This window comes from Solanum verrucosum, unplaced genomic scaffold (genome assembly GCF_900185275.1).
Source record: "Solanum verrucosum unplaced genomic scaffold, falcon-dt-bn FXZP01000218.1, whole genome shotgun sequence".
NCBI classification, from domain to species: Eukaryota; Viridiplantae; Streptophyta; class Magnoliopsida; order Solanales; family Solanaceae; genus Solanum; species Solanum verrucosum.
Genome location: NW_026020464.1, coordinates 1,266,458 through 1,287,469, shown reverse-complemented (window position 1 = coordinate 1,287,469; position 21,012 = coordinate 1,266,458). Strand labels below are relative to the sequence as shown.

Genomic DNA, 21,012 nt, shown 5'->3' with positions numbered 1-21,012 from the left:
GAATCGTTTTTCCTTACCAGGTTTTGGAATCTATAAGAGTTTCTTATTAACCGCTAAAACATCTCTACTTTTGAAGATAGACCCGAAAACAAACTCAGAAAATAGTTAAGTGAAAGTCAGATACTCCCAAGAACTTAAACTACCTATGTGTTGGTAAACTCCACCTATACAAAAATTCACCAGTTCGGTCACTTAGTTTGTGTCCTAAGTCCTATATCCTTCGGGTAAGGGTCAAATCTCTCGCAACTTCTCGCTGGGACATCCACATATCTCTTCTTCACATACTCAAATTATCTCAACCTCACCTTCCTCAACTTGTCCACAGTGGCAGATCCAGGATTCGATGATCGTGATTCGTTGGTGCTCAATTCTTTTAACAAGCCAAAAAAAAATTCTTTCTAGAAGTTTACTACTAATATTTTTATAATTTAATTAATAAATGAAATACAAAAAATAGAAAAGTGAAAAAACAAAAAGAAATATAAGCAAAAATTTGAAAAAGAAGTCAAGAGGTTTCTGTTGGCCTTTTTTCAACAAAAAGATTCGCAGGGGCTCAAACCCTCGATGAAGGGCACCAGCGCTCCTAGAATTCGACTTCAGAACCACAGCGCCCATGGAACACTCTGTTTAATGGGTGCTGAAATAAACCTTATATAAATTTTTCAGTATTTTCTATATACATATATAAAGTTCCCGTTGGGGTCAATGGGTGCTTGAGCACCAAAAACTCTACACGTGGGTCCGCCCCTGCTTGTCCATCACATAAGCCACTCCTACTTGATCCCATATATTTTCATTCCTAATCTTGTCTCATCTCTTAAGACATACCCATATATCGACCTCAACATCCTTATTTACACAACTTGCATCTTTTAAACACGACAACTTGAATCGGACTAATCATCACTCTATAAAATTCATCTTAAAATATTCCCGAGGCTCGGCTCCATTTCATTCACCCCCACCCCCAACAATAGGACTCCAAAATAAGCTAGGAGAGTGAGCTAATTCAAAAGAACCTTTTATTTCCCCGTTAACAAGAAATCTCACCTTTCAAATCTCTATATTTCCTCTCCCCTGCTTCCTCAGGTCTCCGGTTGTTCTGTCCATCGTAAAAACCCTAGCTATCTCCTCCCTTCTCACAGATCCGAACGCGAATTCCACCAGTTATATAGAACAATTAACGGCGGCAATGGTCACGGCGGCGACGATGGTGAGTTCGGCGGGTGGTTTATTGGCGATGCTGAATGAGAGCCATCCGCAGTTGAAGCTACACGCTCTCTCCAATCTCAACACCTTTGTTGATTACTTTTGGCCTGAGATCTCTACCTCTGTCCCTGTCATGTAATTCTTCTGCTTCATTTCTGTACTTTCAGTTTGAATTGAAGTTTCTTTTTTTGTTAGTTGATGTGATTGATTGAGATTATGTGGAATTGGAACTTCTAAGCTGTGTATAGAGGAAAGTCGTTATCTTTTGTGTTTATTTTCCTATTTTGGTGAATTCTTTTGTTTTCTGTTTGTGATCTGAAGTGTGGACAGTTGATATTTGAGTAGTAGAGGAAATTAACAGTCTTTTTTGGTGGTGAATTGAGCTCATGAAATATTGTGGCTTTACGGGAAAGATTGAAGAGGGGGTAGATTAATGGTCTGCTTAAAAAGGGACTGTTGAGCAGAAATTTTGTTACTTTTCAGCTTGAATTAGTGTTTTTGTTGTGGTAAGTACTTGTGTATTTGTTCATCTTTGTACATAATTGGTTTTTTACTGCATTAGTATGACAGGTTTTGAGTTTTAGAAGTATTTGAACTTTGTGGGGTTTCTGAGGAAAGTAGGTAGTGGATGGTAATTTGGATATTTTAGAGAGAAAAGGTTTTCGCCCTAAAGATGAAAATTTGAGGGGAAATTTTGTGAGGAGAACATAAAGCTGGGAAACGTGGAGGAATTTCTAAGTATTAGGATTAGTGGACTTGCTATGTTTGGATTCTGGTGTGAATTGGAAATTTTGAGCAATGATAGTTTTTATCCACTGTCTCTGAACAGTGGTAGAGTGTAGGTTGCAGGGATAGATTGCCTGTATTTGAGTACTTATGGTTTTATTTGTAGTTCTTATTAATTAATTTCTCGACTTTGGAGAGAATGAGTCACAATTTAGGGACGAAATATGTTGAACTTCCTGAATTTCACAAGCTTGGCTTGAGATTGTATGTTTTGGAGTAATTGTTGATCTTACTGTACCAAATAAATGACTTTAAATGGTTTGTTTTAGTTTTTAAAGGGAGATTTCAACTTTCTCTCTGTTTCTTTATTGAGTTCTGAAAATCAGCATGCTTATGTGACTGTTCATAATTTACCCCATTGTTGGTCGGCATTGTGAGATGAGTAACACTGACATTGGTGTAGTTATGGTGCTGCTATGTCTCTTAAGATGTCATTCTAGTGTAGATGTAGAATTATCTTTCTTTACACTTTAAAAATTTTGAACAATCTACTTGACAACTATAAGTGAGGTCCCTTGTATAACTGGATTAGGTTGAGCTAATTGCCGCATAAGCTTGTCAAAACGTCATAGAATAGGCAAAGAGAAAACAAGTCTGTATGAAGCCATTATTAATAACAATCAGAATAATCCAATCAAAGGTACCTCTTAAGCTGATGTGGCTCATGTAGACTTGTACCTGTTGTAAACTACTAGCATTTTCCTCTATGATTTGACTGAAGCATGGGCTCCTTAAAATTATGGAGATGTTCCCTTCTGTTGCACTTCTGGGAACATGATGGAGACGGGCATATGAAACTTGAATGTGAGTAGTGGTTGGAATAATGCAATAGCGTTTCCAAGCCCCAACGAGATGGCTTAGTGTTTTTGGGGTACTAGAGTAACAACTTGAAGAATGGAGATTCAAAGTTTGAATCCTAGTTACCATGCTAGTGTGCTGGACAATTTGCCTGGTAGATTAGTCTAAGTGTGCGCAAACTGGTCATGACACTGTTGGTATAAAAAAGATGCATTAGGAATTCTAGGAATTAAATTGCTGATTTGTTTGTCAGAAAATGTAGAATACTACTCCTCAATTGAACTAAGTTCATTTTCACCCCTTCAAAAGCTCTCCTATTTCTCTCTTTCCAAATGACCCACATTAAGGCAAAAGGAATAACATTCCAAGTCCTGTGCTTTCTTGTCCTAGCTCCACTCTCCAGCTGAATACCAACTCCTTCACAGATTTTGGCACTGCTCAAGAAATGCCAAACCACCTAAGATGTCTCCCCATAACCTCGTGGCTAATTGGCAATGTAACAAAATATGCTCTCCATGTCCTCACCAACCTTCTTACATAGGAAACACCACCTTCTTTTTCTCAAGATTCTCCTCGTCATAATCACCCCTATAGTAGCTAAGCATGTGAAAAAGCACACCTTGGCACCCTAGGAATCCAAATCGAAGCATGTGGGAAAACATTCTCCGCCCTAACAAGAAACTTCTCATAAAAGGACTTTAAAGAGAACACTTTGTTATTCCCCAACTCCCAACACAAAACATCGGGTCTGTTGCCTGGATCACATTGTTTTAAAGTAAAACTAGCAATCTCTGCAGCCCGATGCACCTAGAAATGATCACGAGCTTTACTTATGACCATAAAGCTTTTATTTTTTTAACTGAAAAACTTTCTATGACCAGCTGTCCCCAGGCGCACTATTCCTCTCTATCCTTCTCCACTTATGTACTAGGCTATTGTTTGTGACAGGGTATGAACGCATGTCGTGCGCCTAGTAAACACATCACTATTGCGCTCTTACCACTGGATGAAAGCCCGGAAAGACTAGAACTTTTAATTAAGTCACCAAATTGTTTGCTGAACATAGTTCTGTTGAATAGAAGACACTCCGCCTTGTTGGCCTGTTTAGTTGTCCACTAATTTATATAAGTATCATCTAATCAGTCTACCAATGTTATTGAGAACTCTGAGCTTTAACTTTATGTTAGAATGTGCATCGTAGAAACCTGGTATTCTTGTTTACTGTCGAGTTTTCTTGACTGTGTATCGCGTTTGCTTGATTGTGTCAGTTGTGATATTGGGTGACATCATGTGCTGCACCATATATATATATATATATATATATTATGCAATTCTGAAACCTGAGCTTAAGTCTTAATTTTCTATCAATTGAGTATTCATGATATGTGCTTTGGGATCTCACAGACCTTTCTAATGCAGTGAAAGCTTGTACGAGGATGAAGAGTTTGACCAAAGACAACTTGCTGCATTAGTTGCATCAAAGGTTACATCTTTATTTTCCTGCCAATTCCTTCCCATCTCACGCAGTAGATAGTTAGTTTATTATGGCTGGAAGTAATTTTGATATTGGCAGTCCTTGCTAATTTTCTGTTTCTTTTGTCAGGTTTTCTATCATTTGGGTGAACATAATGTCTCATTATCCTACGCCCTTGGAGCTGGTCCTCTTTTTGACGTTTCTGAGGATTCTGACTATGTTCATACAGTTCTTGGTATGAATTTCATATGTGGTCATATTGTTCAAATGAATTTGGATCTTACATAATTTCTTTCTCAAGATTCATATGTTGCTTTTGATACAATTACATCTTTCAACACTTCTTCCTCAATATCCATATTTTTGCAACTGCTCTTGCCAATTATTCTCGTCACTTCTTACTTCTAGCCTGTATATTTTGAGTTCTTTCTGTATAGTTGGGTCCATAGAAGTGAATTATTGTGTCATATCACTGAGAACTAGGGAGAAATCATGTAAAACTGGAGAATCCATTCTTTATTTGGGAGTAAGAAGTAAAATAAGTTAACTGGTTCATGTTATAAGTGTTGGTTGAACTTCCAAATAGAGATTTGTGCTCACTTAGTTTTATGTACTATAAACCTGTCAACCTTTTTAGATGTCCTTTGGTGTCAATTGTTGACTCAATATTGTTGGACTTGCAATATGTTTCCTTTCCTTGCTTCAGCTAAAGCCCTGGATGAGTATGCAAGCTATAAGATCAAGGCAGCAGAGTCGAGTGACGAAGCCACAAAGGTGGATCCCAGGCTGGAGGCTATTGTGGAGAGAATGCTTGATAAGTAAGTACATTTTTATCTTCTGTTGTAGAAGAATAAGAATCTGAACCTGTAATTCTCACATTATATTCTGGGATGTCCTTCTGGTTTATAATTGCCCTTCTTCTTACTTAGGTGTATAAAGGATGGCAAATATCAACAAGCCATTGGCATGGCCATTGAATGCCGAAGGCTGGATAAGGTTGCCGAAGCAATTGTGAGGAGTGATAATGTTGATGCCACTCTAGCATATTGCAGTAATATCTCCCATAACTTTGTCAATCGTAGAGAATATCGTAGTGAGGTATAGTCTTACTGCCCTATGTAACATACTTGATCTTAAGTTTCCTCCTTTCCCCCTCTATCTGTGTAGTCTGTTAATTTATGTGGTCTTCTTGCTAGGTTAAGTTATTGCATTGATTGATCTGTTTCGGTTCCTCATAGAAATATTAGCCCCTGCGTGTTTATTATATTGTTTTTCTTTTAATTTTAAAAAAAATCTTAATGCTGTAAGCATAAGTCATAACATTTTTGCATTGAGGTAAGGCGTATACTGTGAGCTCCCCTAGGATCATATTCCACCAAAATTCCCCTTTGAGTCTTACCTTCTTCCTGTCCCTCCTCACTAGCGTCGTCCTAATATCGTCTACAATGGGGAAGCATAGAAATGGAAGAAAAAAAAAAGGAGTTGATTTGAACATTATGGGTTCAAGTTCAGGATTCTACCACATCCCAGTCGATTTACTTCTGTTTGGAATCTATTATTTGCACTTATTTAGTGAATTTATTTGTAACACATGCATGGTCTATACAAGGTCTGATCCAGATTTACCGGTCTCGGATGAACCCTTTTTTTAATGAACTACATCCGCCTCTGACATTATCTTTATTTGCTTTGCTTTGCTTTTTTCTTTCGCTATAGATGTAGGGTGGTTACATTAATAAATTTGTTACTTCTGTAGATATTCTTTAAGCAGATTCAGAGAAAAATTTCATTTTAACCCCCCTACTTTCTCTTTCAGGTGCTTCGTCTTCTTGTGGAAGTGTATGAGAAGTCACCATCTCCAAACTATTTGAGCATGTGCCAGTGGCTTATGTTTTTGGATAAACCAGAGGATGTGGCAAGCATATTGGAAAAGCTACTAAGATCAGAAAATAAAGATGATGCTCTATTGGCATTTCAAATAGCTTTTGACCTTGTAGAGAATGAGCACCAAGCTTTTCTCTTGAGGGTAAGAGACCGGCTTTCCAGCCCAAATCTACAACCTTCAGACACGGTACAGTCGTTACCTGCGGATTCTGATCGAGCAGCGACTGAAGATGAAGAAGCTTCAGAGGATGTTCCGTTGTTAGAGGAAAGTAGACCTTTAGGTGGAACATTAACAGCTGCAGATTCAAAAGAAGTTATATATGCTGAAAGGTTGGGAAAATTGAAAGGAATTCTATCAGGGGAGACCTCAATACAGTTGACCTTGCAATTCTTATACAGCCATAACAAGTAAGACAAATGTATTTTAATTTTTATTACCTATTTGTTCAATTGATTAATGGAAACATGTGTATTCATAGTTTTGTTAATCTTTGCGTACAGGTCAGATCTCCTTATTCTTAAAACAATAAAGCAGTCTGTTGAGATGAGAAATAGTGTCTGTCACAGTGCAACTATATATGCGAATGCAATCATGCATGCTGGAACAACTGTGGATACATTCCTCAGGGAGAACCTGGTGATTATATTTTTCCTTTTACCAGCGTACTTTCTCATTTGGAGAAATCTACAGCCTAACATAGTTTCCAATGGAAATCTTGTTTTCCCAATGTCAGGACTGGCTAAGCCGTGCAACAAATTGGGCTAAATTCAGTGCAACAGCTGGACTAGGTGTTATTCACAGTGGCCATTTACAGCAGGGGAGATCACTTATGGCCCCTTACTTGCCACAAGGTGGAGGTGGTGGAGGTGGTAGTCCTTATTCAGAAGGTGGTGCCTTGTATGCTCTTGGTTTAATTCATGCAAATCACGGGGAGGGTATCAAGCAGTTTCTTCGTGAGAGTCTACGTAGTACAAATGTTGAGGTACTTGTATTAGTGAACTGTATCATTCTCATTGCCACCTCGTTCTTTCCAGTAATTGGTTTCACATTTGCAACTTTTGTTGGTACAGGTTATTCAGCATGGTGCCTGCTTAGGACTTGGGTTGGCAGCTCTAGGAACCGCTGATGAAGACATTTATGATGACATTAAAAACGTCCTATATACTGACAGTGCTGTTGCGGGAGAGGCTGCTGGTATTGGTATGGGTTTATTGATGGTTGGAACTGCAAGTGAGAAGGCAAGTGAGATGCTTGCTTATGCTCATGAGACGCAACATGAGAAGATAATTAGGTAATTGACAGATAAATGCCAGATGGTGAACTATAATTTCCTGTTCTAGCTCTGATCCTATTGTTATCTGTTATATATGTGAACTTGAGAAGTTCTTTTTTAAAGGTTTAGCTTTTGTATTTTGAAGAGTATTGTGATTAAATCTCATTAATTGATATAAGGAAACAATTGGTTGTTCTATACATTTGATAGACTGAACATCAAAGTAAAGATTTAATGGCTATCTTCAGAAATCTTCCTCGAGTCTGTCTCTGTTACACTAGCCTCCTTACTTTCTTTGCAACAAATCCTGTCGATAACAAATATAAGAAAATAATTTGCCTGAGATAGTTTCCTTGTTTTAGAACCCAGTGTTTCATATCCCTGTGTCTGATTTTTCCACTTAAACCAATGTAGCATCCATTTTATTATGAATGTCGCATTTATGTAAAAAAGTAAAAAACAGGGAATGTCTGAATTGAAAGAAAATGTCCATTGCAAAGCAAATGCGCTGCAGTGGGAAATGCTGCAGACTATGTGGCTGGTGATGTAAAAGATATGCTGGCATCGTCTAAATTTCTGTTTCGAAAGAATGCCAGGAATGTCCATTGCCAATTAGCGGTGTTTGAATTTCTGGTTTGAAAGGAGACATGATAGGTTGATTTCTTTGGTCATTGTCAATTCTAAAAATTTGGCAGATATTGCCTTTTGATCATATATAGTACAATTACAAATTTAGATGCTATCACCTGTTTCAGTCACCAAGTACGACTTTTGAATGTTGTGCCTATAAATTCCACAAACATGAAAAACCATAATTTCAATTTTCAAGTTTCAATGTGAAAAAACTAGTTGTGTACTGGAATATTCTGTTCCGTTTACCCCCTAGATTTTGCTTTCACAAAGTTCATTAGCAAAAAGTTAATATATCAAACCAGAGAGGATATGGATATGTAATTAGCCTTTGGAACAATGATGAGATTTACATTGTGGTGTAAATTAAGGATGACCATTTCTCCACTCCACTATGTATGAGGCCTGAACACAATTTTCTTGAAAAAAGATTATTACAGTAGAAGAGTCAGTAGAGTACTGGAGTTGAACATTCTTTCTGATGCTACATGCAGGGGTTTAGCACTAGGTATAGCCCTTACAGTCTATGGAAGGGAAGAAGAAGCAGATACATTGATCGAGCAGATGACTAGGGATCAAGACCCTATATTGCGTTATGGTGGCATGTATGCTTTGGCATTGGCTTACAGAGGAACTGCGAATAATAAGGCTATCCGTCAGTTGCTTCATTTTGCTGTATCAGATGTTAGTGATGATGTCCGCCGGACTGCTGTATTGGCACTTGGATTTGTTATGTATTCTGAGCCTGAGCAGGTTGGTACTTTTCTGTTCATATCCGCTGCGGTGATGTCCTCTTTGTGCTGATATGCTAATATTGTTTCTTTTGAATGAATTTGCAGATGCCTCGTATTGTGTCATTGTTATCTAAGTCTTACAATCCACATGTGCGATATGGTGCGGCTATGGCAGTTGGAATTTCTTGTGCAGGTACTGGTCTGAGTGAGGCCATCTCATTGTTGGAACCTTTGACGTCAGATGTAGTTGATTTTGTACGCCAAGGTGCTCTCATAGCAATGGCCATGGTGATGGTCCAGATAAGTGAAGCCAGTGATTCCCGTGTTGGTGCCTTTAGGTATATCATCTGAAAATGCATACCACATCTTTTTTTCTATCTTTTCTCTGAGCTTGCTAGCATGCTAAGCCTTTCTTCTGTACAGGCGACAACTGGAGAAAATTGTCCTAGATAAGCATGAAGATACCATGAGTAAAATGGGTGCTATTTTGGCTTCTGGAATTCTTGATGCTGGTGGTAGAAATGTGACCATAAAATTACTTTCGAAGACAAAGCATGACAAAATTACAGCAGTCGTTGGACTGGCTGTTTTTAGTCAGTTTTGGTATTGGTACCCTCTTATATATTTTGTTAGCTTAGCATTCTCACCAACAGCCTTAATTGGTCTGAACTCTGACCTAAAAGTGCCAAAGTTTGATTTTGTATCACATGCCAAGCCCTCACTGTTTGAGTATCCTAAGCCCATCACTGTAACCACAACTACTTCTGCTGTCAAACTTCCCACAGCTGTTCTATCAACATCCGCTAGGGCCAAGGCAAGGGCTAGCAAGAAAGAGGCTGAGAAAGCCAATGTCGAGAAGGCAGCTGAAGAGTCATCTTCTGGTGCAACAAATTTGGGGAAGGGCAAGTCTACTGATAAGGATGGGGATTCCATGCAGGTTCGTATACATTTCTATCATGTAGTTTTGTTCGATGGATGCCTTAATTTAGCAAACTGTTGGACTGACGATCTGTTTTCTATGACATTGTGGACAACTGTGGATGGGTGATCTGGCATAATAGTCTGCTTCATTGTGTAGTGCATAAAACTAGCATTGAGTTTGTTCACCAAGTGTAATCTCCTTTATTGGCAGGTGGATGCTCCTGCAGAGAAGAAAAACGAACCGGAGCCATCATTTGAGATCTTAACCAACCCTGCTAGAGTAGTTCCAGCTCAGGAGAAATTCATTAAATTTTTGGAAGATAGCAGATACGTACCAGTTAAATCATCACCTTCCGGATTTGTGCTTCTGAGGGATCTACATCCTGATGAACCTGAAGTATTGTCCCTCACCGATGCACCCTCAACTGCATCCAGCACTGGTGGTGGATCAACTGGACAACAAGCCTCGGCATCAGCAATGGCTGTTGATGAGGAGCCTCATCCCCCACCTGCATTTGAGTACACATCGTGATTTATTGTAATTTAAAAGTATCACCAATTGGTTTTCATTCCATGTTGGAAGGTGTTGTTGAATGGGCAGAGGTGAAAACATATGGATTAATAGCACTTTCCATGATCAAATTGAGTCGTGAGATGCATCGAAAAGATCCCCGTGGGCTGTTTCTTGGACTTTTGATTACCCAATTTGTGCTTGTCATCGTATTTTGTGTGCTAAACGACTAAGGAAGATGGGTACTGGAAGTTTCGATTGCTCGTTATCTTTCTCTGAATCTGCCACAACTCTCCTTTCCTACATTCAGATCTTTAATTACAATTTAATTAAGATTTTATGTTGTTTGGATCTTCAAAAGAATGAAGAAAAAAAAAAGAGATGCCACTGTTCCCTAATTGTTTTCTGGATTCAATTGTTTTAAGAATTATCTATTGCAACATTCTGATAATAATGTTCTTGCTCGACTTTCAAATATGGATATGCAGCCTTAGCAATTGGTTGCTGGGATATCTAGCCTATCTCATCGCAGGATCATACTCGTAGTGGTGTAATAAGTACATTAACGAGAGATTTCAAGTTCGAGTCATTGTGATATTACTTTTGGTAAAGCTTTTTGCTCATGGTTCTTGGATGTTGAGTCACAAGTTTGTAAAATTTTCATTTCATCATTCAATGAAAAAGCTCCAACAGAGCATGTAAAGTTCAAAAATCTTAACGGTATCACATGTAACATAAGCATCCAATTAAAGAGATTTTTTAGTCAAACATAAAGGCATCTAGGCTGCAAATTTAAAGGTACTCACATGCATGATATATAATTAAACCAATCTCAAATATTCAATTCAAATTATTTTAAAAAGAAATCCACTCATTTTAATTCATAATAAAATCATATAACAAGGTGTTTAAGTATTTATTAAAAACTCGTGCAAAGAGGTGGTAAAGTTAGCTCTACTTGTGATTCAAATAAATAATATGTTAAAGGGCGGTGAAGTGAATATTCATGAAGTGTAAATTAATCCATTGGCTCCTCTCCTCTCCTCTTTTTTCAAATCTTAATAATTTAAGATCGATATATATAAATTAAACTCTACATATTCAAGTACCTTATTTTATTTTTGTGTATATATATATTGGAAGCAAAATGCAGCCAAAAAGTCAAAGGCAACATCTAGCAGGACACACTGGTCCATCATTTCTGAGATAATCTTATCAAACCTTTCAACACCATATATACATCTTTAATGGTTTGTCTTATTAATTTTTTGTTTTTGTTTTTTCCATTTAAGAAATTTCAAAATTTTATTTTCTCACAATATTGTCATGATAGTTTGTTGCTGAATTTGTCAGGTTTCTAGAGGTGGACCCAAGGATTGATACTAATTTGTGTACCATTTAGTAATTAATATTTTTAGTATTAAAAAAAATATGGAGAAAAAAGAAAAAAAAACAGGTATATATATCCACACACAAACATCTATATATATATTGGTTTATGTTTTTTATCCTATACTTATTTTCACTATGTTGTCTAATTTTGAACATGAAATATTATTGCAGCCTTCTTTGCCTACAATTTTTCCAAGTCTAAATGATGATAATTACTACTCTCTTGATGATGATTCTTATAATTGTCATAATTATCAACATCCACAAATGGTTAATAATGAAGAAGAAAAGGCCTTGATGGTGTCACAAAAAGAAGAGGAAATTAATGTGACATTTGTTGGTGAAAATAGCAAAGCAAATGAAAGCAAGAAGAAGAGAAAAAGAACAAAAATAAGAATGAAGAGTAGTGAGGAAGTTGAGAATCAAAGAATGACACATATTGAAGTGGAGAGGAATAGAAGAAAGCAAATGAATGAACATCTTCATGTGTTGAGGTCACTCATGCCAAGCTCATATGTACAAAGGGTATTAATGTCAATTCTCTAAATTTATATCACATTTTTTTCTGTCTTTATAGTCTGTTTTAAAAAGAATGACCTGACTTTTTCAATATATGAAAACTCTTTTTAAGTTTAATTTTCCATTTCACATATGTATAAAGGGTATTAAATTCCATTCTCCAAATTTATATCACATTTTTTATCTCTTCAGTCTGATCTGATAAGAATGAAACATTTTTCTATATTCATCAAAACTTTGTAAGTTTAATTTTTCCATTTCACAAACGAATAAACGGTATTATATTAAATTTTCTAAATTTATATCACATTTTTTTCGTTTTTATAATCTGTTTAAAAAAGAATGACATTTTTTCTATATACATGAAAACTCTTTTAAGTTTAATTTTTCCATTTCACCTATGTTTAACACCAAAAGTTCAAAGAGTACTAAAAACGCCTATGTAAAAAGTCTGTCTTTCTTTCTTAATTGAACCTAATTTGTGCTCAGTCATAAGTCAACACTACTAAAAACTCGAATTTCCAACTGAATGTCTATTAGAAATTCATGTTTTTTTAATAGTGCATATATTGTCATATAAAATGAAACGAAATTAAAAAGAATTATATTACATTGATTAAAATGAATTTTTTTGACATTGATTCTTTTTGGAAAATTTGTAGGGTGATCAAGCTTCAATTGTTGGTGGAGCAATAGAATTTGTAAGAGAATTGGAACAACTTTTACAATGTCTTGAATCACAAAAAAGAAGAAAACTCTATGGAGATCATCAAGATTCATCATTAATGGAAATTCAAAATCCATCTAATTTAGTATTTGCTCCTAATAATAATGAAATTGGAATTATTCAAGAAGATATAGCTGAGATTAAGTCAATTTTGGCTGATGTTGAAGTGAAGATTATTGGTATTGATAATGCTATGATCAAGATTTTATCAAAAAGAAGGCCAGGACAACTCATTAACACTATTTCTGCATTACAAGATTTGCAACTTAACATTATTCATACAAATGTTACAACAATTGAACATACTGTTTTGTATACTTTCAATGTTAAGGTACGTTTCCGTTGAACTATGTGACTATCTTATCTAAGATACATATAGGATGCATTTTTATTTACTTAAAAGTAGTGATGCAGTTAGAATTTTCGTCAAAGTAGATTCAACATCTACTACACTGTAAGTTTCTGTTGAAGTGGATTCAGATGAACCCTCTTACCCTTGTGGTCCTACCTAGCTCCGTACGTCCTTGCTTAAAAGTTTAGTAACGAAGTGATTTTTTGGTATGTGTATTTCAATTTTTTTTACCTTTATATGTAGTATAATTTTATATATACGCGATATAATTGACCATCATTCAGTTGTTTTAACTGTTTATAGACCAAGCTGACGTGCAATAACAATCAATAGGTAACTCTTTTGTGCTAGACGATATAGTAATCTGTTATAATCAGTTAAATTATATCGATAGTGTAAGATTTTCTTGTTAATGTATATAACTTAAATTCTTGATGGGATTATTTCATCTTTTTTTTTTTTGTATTTATTTGTGCAGATTTGTGGTGAAACAAGGTTTTCAGCTGATAATATAGCAAATTTGGTCCAGCAAATATTCAGTTTTTTTCATGCAAATAGTGCCATATGAAGTAAAACTAGTGGAGGCCAGCTGCCTAATTTATTACTAGTATTTTGTATACTTATATCATATAGTAATTAAATCTTGTTTAATTTTGGAGTTGAAATCTTAGTAAATACTCCTTACATAAATCAAATTCAAATTTCTGCATAATTAATTCATGTTATGGAGTTATGAACTCCTTGTGATTGATTAAATCATATTTTGATGGCAATTGTCACCATATATATGTTCTCTCTATTTCTATTTCATATTTCATATACAAAGCACGTGTTCTTAACAAAATTTTGATTTCTCAAATAAAATGAGATATTATTTCTTTCAGTAATGAACTTCCTTTAATTCGTAAGTCATCGTAATCCTAATTAGCCTTAGATGACTATCGCTCGTGCGAAATTCGTCTAGTATACTTTTACATCATATAGTAATCAATGAGCATGATAATGAAAGTTTTTATAAATATAAACACATTTAATACGTCGAAATTCATTATCTATCTATTAAAAAAAAGGTGTGTTGCGTAGTGTTTAACAAAATGGATAAATATCATAGGAAATAGTTTAAGCTTCTAAAAAACAAAAAACTACTAAGTACTACTTCCTCCGTCTCATATTATATGTCGCCTCTTTCTAAATATAGTTGGACCACAATATATGTCATTTTATAAAATTTATGCATAAATTACCATTTTTTGCCCATTATATCCTTGATAAATTAATTAATCAATCTTGAAAATATATTTACTTTGACTAACCTAGGAAATCTACAAGTAATTAATTTCATTGGGAGAGTATTTCATTCATTAATTAACTACTTTCTTTATTCACTACTTATTCTATAAAATCTGATTTTGAAAAAAAATATCAATAAACAAATTTTTAAAAAAAGATGAAAAAAAATTCAAAAATAACCTTGAAAGTTGAAGCTTCAACAAATTTTATCAAGGAAGATGACATTTCAAAAAGTTCAAAGGAAAATTTAGATCAATTTGAAGTAATGGAATTTGAATATTTTGTAATGTTGTCATGTTTGCTTTAAGAATTTATATATAAAAATGTAAAAAAATATTTTACACAAAATATATAGGAAAATTGAGGTGGGAAAAACTTGATTTTTAAATTTTTTTGGATCAATTGGTGAAAAAACTTGGCTCCAAAAATAAACTATAAAATTTAAATAGTCATCCAAATGCATTTCTATTTTTGAAATCTAACATTTCATCATTTATTACAAAGTTGTCATAAGTAAACATTAAATAAGGGCATAAGGGTAAAATTACCTTATTTCTTAATGCAAGTGCAAATGGAAAAGGTGACATATAATATGGGACGAAGGGAGTATTTCTTTTCACTTGTCCAATTTTTGGTAGACAAAATTGTTTGTTATTTACTCCATCAGTCCCTAATTACTTGTCCACTTTTGAATTGACATACATATTAAGAAAACAATTAATGACATTGTGAGTTTACCATTTTATCCCTATTAATTATGAAGTGGATGAAAACTTCTACATTTTTCAAAGTAATTAGTCATTTAATTGAGGGTATAATAGGTAAAAAAAATTATCCTTTCTTGATTTGTCAAAATGGACAAGTAACTAAGAACAACTATAAAAGAAAAAGTGGACAAGTAATTAGGAACGAAGGGAATATGTAGGTGAGAGATAATAAGTTCGCAGAACAATTAAAGTGTATGTCATCTAGTCAAGCATCATGATTATCTCCCAAAAAGATAATTTTGACATATATTTATTTAACCATTTAGTATATATAAAATTTACAATACCAACTAATCTAGATTCAACCTACATTAGGCTCACTTTCACTTAATAGGGAATCACTTTAAAAAATTTCATTCTCAAAATTTGAATCTGTGATACGTGATTAATATATGATAAATTCATTAAATCCATTCCATTGAGGGGTGTTTTCATTTATTTTTTTAGTTTCCCATCGATGTTCAGTACCTGCATAGAACCTATTTGAAGCGCGTTTTATTTTCAGAGATAGACTATTAAAAAGACAAGAAAAGAAAAATACAATTACAAAGGTTGCTATCAACATAAAATTTCTGGAGAGAAATGCTATAAAAGGGATAATATCTATCTATAGTTGTGGTGTTTATTTGATAAAAATAAATAAATGGATTGAAATTGAGAGGTTTATTTTTTATTTTTTAATTTTATTTTGTGCCAATTATATATATTAAGGTCAACCTACATGCACTGCCAAATTGTACCTTGTTTTCAGAGGGAAATTTGACTTTGTCAGGATTAAATCTTGGAAGTATTTGACTCCTTTAATATTTGTAGGGTCAACTGTCCTAAGAATTTGGATTGGTCTTTTTTATTTATTTTTTTGGGATTTTTAGATAGTTTTTTTAAATATATAGTTTTGTCATGTTTTGTAGGTTTTGATAATTCATGCGCGCATGCTAAAGAATGGCATGTGGGGTTTTGGATTTTCACAATCATTTGTTTTTCATAAATGCAAAAATCAAAATACAATTTCGCTAGTTAGAAAGATATTTGTAAATGTGTAGTTATCTTATTGATTAATTTTACTTGTATGGTGTAGGTGTTTTATAATTTTTTTAAAAAAAGTAAATTTGTTGATGAAATTTAGTATGAGACTGAGAATCCTGATAAAAAAACGTTGATGAACTATTCATGTGGGTGAGACTTGAGTGTCGTCACAATCGAAACACAATGACGCTATTATCAGGGATGCTTTACCATTGAGCATTAGCAAGAGCTTGCCAATGGAGGTTGGCTATGCCTTTTGTTGTTTGGACTTCAAGAATGTTAATGGATATGTGTACGTTATATAAAAATAGTGTATTTTAAAAGAATTTGACATGGATGTGATATTGAAAGTGAAGAATTTGCGCAACTTAAACTATACCACACGAGATTTTGGAGGTGGGGGTAGCGTAAAAAGATGACAGTATCAACTTGTTCTGACCTAAGATAATAATTAAGCCTCGTCATACTTTACATTCAAAAGAAAGTTTAAACTTTCATAAGTACATAATTTTGAGTGTGACAAAACAAACAAAGAAACTAAACAATATAATGACAACATGACTTGTAATCTATTCTACAAGTATATTATATAATATGATATCGTTCTATTTAACTTCAGCCTACATAATTAATTTTTCTCAAAAGACCTCGGATCATTAATAGTACTCGCACACCTAACATTAATAGAAAAATACAATATAGTTGAATAGGTGGTCCTGTACATAAAAAAGTAGCTCCTTGTTATACTGATGAAAACATATGGTAGCAATTAATAATACTTTCACAAAAGACCAAACCATAAAATTATGTTTTGTGTCTTTTTTTGACAAATTTGTTCATAAAAAAGGTCAACTGGACAAAACACTGTCCTATAACACACTCCTATAAAAGACTTCCTCGCTATTCATTATTTCAGAAATAAATTTTCATTTTGACATATTGAGATTTATGTTTAACATTAATTACTTATTCTCTAAATTATTTCTCAAGATCTAAGACTATACATCAATTTAATATTGACATTGTGGTAAAATATTTATATTAATCATTATTTATTAAAGAACGTAGAAAGTCCAAAATGATCAAGTAAAAGTGAATGGAGGGAGTATTATATTCTTATTATTACTCAAGCATTTGACTTATATAATTATTCGAATAATAATATAATGTAGCTTCGTACATTTAATATTTATTCTCCTTTTGTGTTATTGTTGTAGTAATTATAATTATCTAACTTCATTATTAGTTTTGAGAGTCAACGTTAAATGAAGTTTGACTTAAAAAAGAACAACTCAAAATCATATTAAGAATGGACAAATTTCATTGGTGGGATGATTAAGGAAAAGTGTATAGCTAATGTATACTTTATACTAAATATACATATAGCGGAAGAGGGGCGCAGTTCAACCAACAGAGACTTTTTGTTGGGTTTAGCAAGGTGTGAATGAGAAATAAAAAAGAGAAAATGGAAGAACCAATGAAAGTGGGGGAACCAATTTTGGAGGGAAAATGAAAAGTCATTGCAAAAGTGCAAATGAAAGGTCATTTTTATCATATTAGTAGAAGAAAGGAAATTGTTGTCCTTATATTAGGAAACACTTCATTTAGTTCTTAAAGGGTTAAGAAGAAGGTGCCCCTCGCTCGGCCTCGGCCTCAACTTCGGCTTTGGAGTTGGATTTGGCAAATGATGTGATTGATTGATAATATTTTTGGACAAAATTTATTTAATCAATCTTGTTAAATCATTTCCTTTCTCTTATAAATTAATTCAAAATGTTAATTAAATAACAGAATTAATTTGGCGCAACTGAATTTATTTGAAATTCACGTGTAACGGTAATCCTTTCGAAAAGTCGTTACTTTTTCCAAACGGTAATCCTTCCGAAAAGTCGTTACTTTTCCCAAAGGACACAATGTTCTGGAAAAAACGGGTCTGAACAGATACGTTCCTTGCTGCAAATGGCTATAAATAAGAGGTCTTTTTCATTTTTTCAAACACTGAAAATTTTTCCTCTCTGCATACATATTCTTATATAAATAAAATTGTCGATCGACTGAGTCTGTGTGTACTCTTGTTACTGTTCTTGCGTTCGCTGAAGTTATTGAAGTTTGAGGTACCGCTACTTCTTTAACAGTTTAATCCGTTTTATCTTGGGAGGAATTAATCTGCAACCTCGGGTACAGTGAAGGGAATAAATTTCTTAAGGAAACACAGTGGTTTCTGTGGACTCGGATTAAAAATCATTCTGTCTATTTCATCTTTTTTTTATTTCTGGATTTTTGACTAATCTGAATACAGGAGATAACAATCTTAAGAAATTTAATAGTTTCTGTATTTGAGGTTTCTGGAGATTAAAATCTTTATGGTTTTCTACTCTGTTTGAATTTTTAAAATTCATTCAGTTAATGATTAAAAGAACATAAAAACTTTATTGTTAAATCAGAAACAGTCTGTGTAAGAATTTATTCTTTACTGGTAGTATTTCACATACTAAATTGTCTGCCATTTGTGACAGAAAAATGACTAATTCAAGTCAAGTAAATGTTGGAACAGTAAGTGATGCAACAACATCGGTTGCACATAATCGTTCAAATGCTGCCCTAGCACTGGCTGAGAAACCTGCAAAGTTTTCTGGAGTCGACTTCAAAAGATGGCAGCAAAATATGTTCTTCTATCTGACTACGTTGAGTCTGTAGAGGTTCATTAATGAGAACGTTCCTGTTATGTCGGATGAAACTCCGCCTGAAGAACGATTCTTGGTAACAGAAGCATGGACACATTCTGATTTTTTGTGTAAAAATTATATTCTGAGTGGCCTGCAGGATGATCTGTACAATGTGTACAGTAATATGAAAACCTCAAAAGAACTCTGGGATGCTTTAGAAAAGAAGTACAAAACAGAAGATGCCAGAATGAAGAAGTTTATTGTGGCAAAATTTCTGGACTATAAGATGATAGACAGTAAGACCGTTGTCACCCAAGTTCAAGAATTGCAGGTCATAATCCATGATCTCCTTACTGAAGGTATAAATTTATTTAATACCTATGTTGAAAATATTAAGTTTATTATTAATACTCACATAATCTTAATGTAGATTGGTTGTGAATGATATTTTTCAAGTGGCTGCAATTATTAAGAAGTTACCTCCATTGTGGAAGGACTTCAAAATCTACTTGAAACATAAACGCAAGGAAATGGCTGTTGAAGATCTCATGGTAAGGCTGAGAATCGAAGAGGACCACAAGGCCGCAGAAAAGAGGTCATGTGGTAATTCAGCAATATCTGGAGTAAATATTGTTAAAGAAGATCTCACAAAATCAAAGAAAAGAAAGAAAACATATGGTCCAAAGAGCAATCCTCCTAAGAAGAAATTCAATGGAAGCTGCTTTAATTGTGGCAAACGTGGTCATAAGGCTACTGAATGTAGGGGTCCCAAGAAGGACAAGAAGAAGGATCAAACAAATTTGGTTGAATCCAAATGAGAGATGGACGATCTTTGTGCAATACTTTCAGAATGCAACTTGGTTGGAAATACAAGAGAATGATGGATAGATTCTGGTGTCTCATGTCATGTTTGTGCCAACAAAGAATTATTTTCATCATATACTCCAGCACCTACAGACGAGAAGTTGTTTATGACAAATTTCGTTGTTGCAAAGGTGGAAGGAACTGGCAAGATCCTCCTAAAGATGACATCAGGCAAGGTGGTGACTTTGAACAGGGTCTCATATGTTCCAGAATTGCGAAAAAACCTAGTTTCTATACCAGTTCTGACTAAAAATGGATTCAAATGTGTATTTGTTTCTGATAAAGTTGTAGTAAGTAAGAATGAGATGTATGTAGGAAAATGTTACCTCACTGAGGGCCTTTTTAAACTCAATGTAATTGCAGTTGATATGAATAAAGATTCTGCTTCTTCTTACTTGCTTGAGTCTAAATGTTTATGGCATGAATGTTTGAGACACGTTAATAACAAAACCTTGCGAAAACTGATTAACTTAAATGTTTTGCCTAAATTTGAGTGCAATAAATCAAAATGTCAAGTTTGCATTGAATCTAAGTATGCTAAGCATCCTTATAAATCTGTTGCAAGGAATTCATATCCCTTAGAACTGATTCACACTAACATTTGTGACATGAAGTCAACACCAACACGTGGTGGGAAAAAGTATTTCATAACTTTTATTGACGATTGCACTAGATATTGTTATGTATATTTGCTAAATGGTAAGGATGAAGCAATAGATGCATTTAGGCAATATAAAACTGAAGTTGAAAATCAGTTGGATAAAAATATCAAAATGATCTGAAGTGATAGAGGTGGAGAATATGAATCTCCATTTGCAGAAATATGTTTGGAAAATGAAATAATCCATCAAACTACTGCTCCTTACTCTCCACAATCTAATGAAATTGCAGAAAGAAAAAACTGAACTTCAAAGGAAATGATGAATGTCTTACTTATAAGTTCAGGTTTACCACAAAACTTGTGGGGGGAGGTTATCTTTACAGCAAATCGAATACTCAATAGAGTGCCTCATACGAAGACACATGTTATTCCATATGAGAAATGAAAAGGTAGAAAACCCAACTTGAAATATTTCAAAGTATGGGGGTGTTTTGCCAAAGTCCAGGTTCCTATACCTAAGAGAGTGAAAATAGGGTCTAAGACTGTGGATTGTGTATTCATTGGATATGCCACAAATAGTAAGGCAT

General features: G+C 34.3%; 2 protein-coding genes across 2 annotated transcripts; both read left to right on the top strand.

The window, feature by feature from the left end:
* The first annotated feature begins 1,061 nt into the window (after positions 1-1,061).
* On the top strand, positions 1,062-10,511 carry LOC125808727 (26S proteasome non-ATPase regulatory subunit 1 homolog A-like). Its single transcript, XM_049488383.1, has 13 exons — positions 1,062-1,344; positions 4,213-4,276; positions 4,397-4,502; positions 4,974-5,085; positions 5,197-5,365; positions 6,084-6,559; positions 6,653-6,788; positions 6,886-7,134; positions 7,223-7,443; positions 8,550-8,808; positions 8,895-9,127; positions 9,213-9,726; positions 9,922-10,511. Exons 1-13 carry the CDS (start codon positions 1,193-1,195, stop codon positions 10,240-10,242), a joined length of 3,012 nt encoding a protein of 1,003 aa, XP_049344340.1. The 5' UTR covers positions 1,062-1,192; the 3' UTR covers positions 10,243-10,511.
* A 1,237-nt stretch (positions 10,512-11,748) lies between these two features.
* LOC125808770 (transcription factor FAMA) lies at positions 11,749-13,899 on the top strand. Its single transcript, XM_049488432.1, has 3 exons — positions 11,749-12,138; positions 12,795-13,190; positions 13,690-13,899. Exons 1-3 carry the CDS (start codon positions 11,749-11,751, stop codon positions 13,777-13,779), a joined length of 876 nt encoding a protein of 291 aa, XP_049344389.1. The 3' UTR covers positions 13,780-13,899.
* The last annotated feature ends 7,113 nt before the right edge of the window (positions 13,900-21,012 follow it).